The sequence below is a fragment of the Temnothorax americanus genome, unplaced genomic scaffold, assembly GCF_048541705.1.
Source record: "Temnothorax americanus isolate GAGA-0224 unplaced genomic scaffold, ASM4854170v1 Scaffold139, whole genome shotgun sequence".
NCBI lineage: Eukaryota > Metazoa > Arthropoda > Insecta > Hymenoptera > Formicidae > Temnothorax > Temnothorax americanus.
In genome coordinates, this window is record NW_027509274.1 from 244,877 (window position 1) to 246,045 (window position 1,169).

Genomic DNA, 1,169 nt, shown 5'->3' on the forward strand with positions numbered 1-1,169 from the left:
GCCTTAAATTGTTTATAAAATGGAAAATATTTATCGACGAGTAAAATCCTTCGATTAATTACTAAAAAATATATTTATAAAGCTTGTGTTAAAATTTCAGCCCGATCGATTCAGCCGTTTCCGAGAAATCTTGGTCACCGACTTTGAAAACACAGTTTTGAGATAAACGCGTTTAAAGTTTCAAGAGCACTTTATACGTAGTAAAAAAAATTTTTTTTTAACTTACATTGAGTCGTCTATTCCAGGCCCATACAGTAAGCCCTCTGATCTTTCGGCAGCTTCTAAAAGTTCATTTTGCTGCTGTCTGCGGACCATTCTTCCCTCGCGCGTGTTCTCCTGCGCTCTTCGGTCGGCGATCGTGACGCGCTCCGCATCCTCCTTTTCGGCATATGAGTGTGCATTGGGCCCAAGCAAAAGTCCGATTGCATGCATATAGTACAACAGTGCAGCTGTTCCTTCGTTAAATATGCCGGCAGCGATGTATGCAGCCATTTCTACGATTCTTGAGCCAGCCGGAATGATTTTTGGGGTGATTTTCCATATAAGTTGATTATAACTTTCATTGGAGTTTTGTGTGAAACCACCGACACATCTTTCTAGCAATTTTTTATTGCTGAGATCTGTATAGATCGGATACAGAGCCTCAATAACATCCTGTGGAAATGGCTGGTAATCGTGTTTAAAAGCAGCTAATTCATTCGCAGCTACTGCTCGCTGCCAAGAGCACCATGACTCCGGTCCGTTCGGGCACTTCTCGTGTTGAGGATTTTCGTCCGTTGAACAATAATGGTAATATGTAGACCATATTGCGTTATACATATTCTCTACGGAATCACAATTTCTTCTGATCGCTAAGCCATAATAAACTGTCAATTTATCGATCAGTTTAGCTGTAAGCTTGCCTTTTCCACCAAGAGATTTTGTTTGTCTTTTTTTTCCACTTTTTTCGACAATTATCACATTTTTTTTTTACTACACTAGCACTTAAGGTGTGTGAATACAATAAAAAGGCAAACAAAAGAAACCGGTGTTCAGGTTTATGCGGCAGCTGCTCGAGTCTCTGCTACCTGCTTTTAAACGCTCTGAGGCGTCTTTACAAATATGCGTGTAACTTCGAGAATATTTGTCGGATCGACTTGAAATTTTCAGAGTATATACTTAAATACATA

General features: G+C 39.7%; 1 protein-coding gene across 1 annotated transcript; it reads right to left on the bottom strand.

Annotated features, from left to right (window-relative positions):
- Positions 1-222: 222 nt before the first annotated feature.
- On the bottom strand, positions 223-963 carry LOC143894395 (uncharacterized; the record flags this gene model as incomplete). The annotated part of the gene is made up of 1 exon (XM_077400584.1): positions 223-963. A coding segment is annotated over one exon (741 nt), but the record flags the coding sequence as incomplete, so codon positions are not given.
- Positions 964-1,169: the final 206 nt, after the last annotated feature.